Source organism: Caretta caretta, chromosome 24 (assembly GCF_965140235.1).
Source record: "Caretta caretta isolate rCarCar2 chromosome 24, rCarCar1.hap1, whole genome shotgun sequence".
In the NCBI taxonomy this organism is placed as follows: domain Eukaryota; kingdom Metazoa; phylum Chordata; order Testudines; family Cheloniidae; genus Caretta; species Caretta caretta.
This window is the reverse complement of record NC_134229.1, coordinates 16,322,801-16,325,230: the sequence shown is the minus strand read 5'-3', so window position 1 is coordinate 16,325,230 and position 2,430 is coordinate 16,322,801. Positions and strand designations below refer to the sequence as shown.

The following is a 2,430-nucleotide window of genomic DNA, read 5'->3' as shown; positions in this document are numbered from 1 at the left end:
AAGGGGAGGAGAGGACTGAATGGGGGGAGCTGGGGAGGGGGTGGAGAGGAGCGAACAGCGAGCGGAGGATCGGGAGGAAGAGGCTGAATGAGGGTGGCGCCTCAGGGTGCAGCTGGGGGGTGAGGCCACAGTCCCGGCACCATGTCCCCTTCTAAGTGTGGGCCTGCTCCCGTTGGCGCCATTGTAAACCCGCTACTGCTCATGGCCCGGCAGCAGCAAAGGAAGGACCTTGACCCCAACCTGAGGTGGGCCAAACTCTTGTGAAAGTTTGGCCAATCACACTGAAGCTCAAGTAAGCCAAAGCCTTGTGGAAGTTGGGCACCAACTCCAAGCCCCGCTGCATGCTGCTGTCTAAGGAAGAACGGCCCTCTCGGGAGGTGCAGGGAAGGACAGAAGATGCCGTCCCTGGCTCAAGTGCAGGATCTCTTGCTCCTGCGGAGCATGGGACAAGGAAGGTTCTGCGGAGGAAACAGAGAGTCGGTATCATCCTGGGGGTCAAGTTGTCAACTCCTCAGCCTCCATCCCACTTGTTGCCTCCACCTCTCTGCCTCCTTCCGCACAGCGAGTCAAGCAGGGAAGATGGCACCAGGCCAAGATGGCGCTGAGTTTGTGCCACAGGGCAGCCAGGTACTTGGCGAAGGCTCGTTGGACGGCAGTGGAGGAGAAGTAGAAGATGGCAGGGTCCAAGGCGGCATTGAGGGTGCTGAGGAGAAGAGCGTACACCCTCCATTTGGGGCTCTTGTTCTGAACAAAGCCCACCACATGGGACAGGTTGTAGGGGGCGAAGCAGACTATGAAGTTGAACAAGGTGACCAGAGCCAGGCCCACGGCCCGCTGCTTCCTCCGGGCTGTGATGTTGGGCAAGGCCAGCAGGATGCGGATGAGGTTGACGTAGCAGAAGATGGTGATGGTGAAGGGAAGACAGAAGAGGACAATGAAGAACTCCAGGCGGACAGGGAGGAGGATCTGGAGCTGCATAGGGGAGAAAACTTCGTAGCAGTTAGACGCGTTATTGGCGGTCACGGTCCCATTGGGGCTCAGGACCTCGTAGTGGACAATGTAGACAAAGCTGCAGTGGGCACAGCCCAACACCCAGAAGACCACGGAGGTGGCGACAGCATAAGCTGGACGGCGTCGGAGCTTGTACTTGATGGGAAAGGCCACCCCGAGGTAACGATCAACGCTGACGGCCATGAGTAAGAGGGAGCTGATGTAGATGCTATTGTAGTAGAAGTAGTTGGTGAGTGGGCAGAGGAAAACAGGCAAGGGCCACTCCAGGCCTGAGGCAGCCTCCACCATCTTGAAGGGGAGAAAAACGAGGAGGAAGATGTCGGAGACGGTGAGGCTGAGGAGAAGGATGTCGACGGGGGTGGGTTTCTGGCGGACCTTCACCAGGAAGGTGTAGAAGGCCAGGAGATTGGACGGGAGGCCGATCAGGAAGGTGAAGATGTAGACAGTGAGAACCAGCGGGATGTAAACATTTGAATGCATCTCCTTGGCTCCTTCAAAGGAGAACAGGCTCATCAGCTGCCGAAGGAACCCAAGAGTCCTGGTAGCCAGCCCCCTCCTCCTCCAAACCACTAGATCCCACTCCCCTCCCAGGACTGGGGATAGAACCCATGAGTCCTGGCTCCTGCCCCTCCTGCTCCAAACCACTAGACCCCACTCCCCTCTGTGACACTCCGTACCCCAAAGCAACACCCTGGAACCCCATATTCACCCATGTCATATGATTGTTATGTGTCATACAAAGCGTGTCGTGTAAGAGCTCATATTAGAGGTCATGATCTGCTGAAACCCATTGTTCTGACCAAATATGTGTATCTTTAGTGTGTATGAAATTAGAGGATTTTGCTGGATGGTTGTCAATGAAATATGTGATAAGTTTGAGAGTCCTTCCTACACGGGTGGTGACCTCACTGGCCATTCATCAACGGGGGAGTTGCAATCAAGGGATTTAACAATTCAATGACAGTTCCACAAGCACCACATTATGTGGGATTTACTCAATCACTGTGACTCAGCAAAGCCCATCAGGGCGGGGCTGGGTGAGTGTCTTCTAAGCACCTGGACTAAGGATATAAAATAAGGGACAGAGGCTGCATGGCTTGGCCTTTTCTCCTCCCCCACCTACGCTGCAAGCAACAAGGACGCTGAGAAGAGAGAGAACTTCAGCAGAGGAGACAAGGGAGAAGCCTGTGTATTCTGAACTGTAACATCCATTGAGCGAAGAAAACGGCTAGATCTAAATACTGCCCGGTGTCTTAGAGATTTAAGATGTAGTTTTCGTGCTTATTTTCTTTTCTTTGGTAACTATCTCTAACTTTTATACCTACCACTTCTAATCACTTAAACTCTATCTTTCTGTAGTTAATGCATCTGTTTTATATGATACCGAAAACCAGTGAATTTTGCTTGAAGTGCCTGGAA

At 53.3% G+C, this 2,430-nt stretch overlaps 1 protein-coding gene across 1 annotated transcript; it reads right to left on the bottom strand.

The window, feature by feature from the left end:
* Window positions 1–495: 495 nt before the first annotated feature.
* Window positions 496–1,561, bottom strand: LOC125626017 (free fatty acid receptor 2). Its single transcript, XM_048828682.2, has one exon. It carries the CDS (start codon window positions 1,522–1,524, stop codon window positions 496–498), a length of 1,029 nt encoding a protein of 342 aa, XP_048684639.2. The 5' UTR covers window positions 1,525–1,561.
* Window positions 1,562–2,430: the final 869 nt, after the last annotated feature.

What these genes read in the sequence shown, in the direction of transcription:
- LOC125626017 (XM_048828682.2), bottom strand. Translation starts at nt 1,524, where the DNA reads ATGAGCCTGTTCTCCTTTGAAGGAGCCAAGGAGATGCATTCAAATGTT.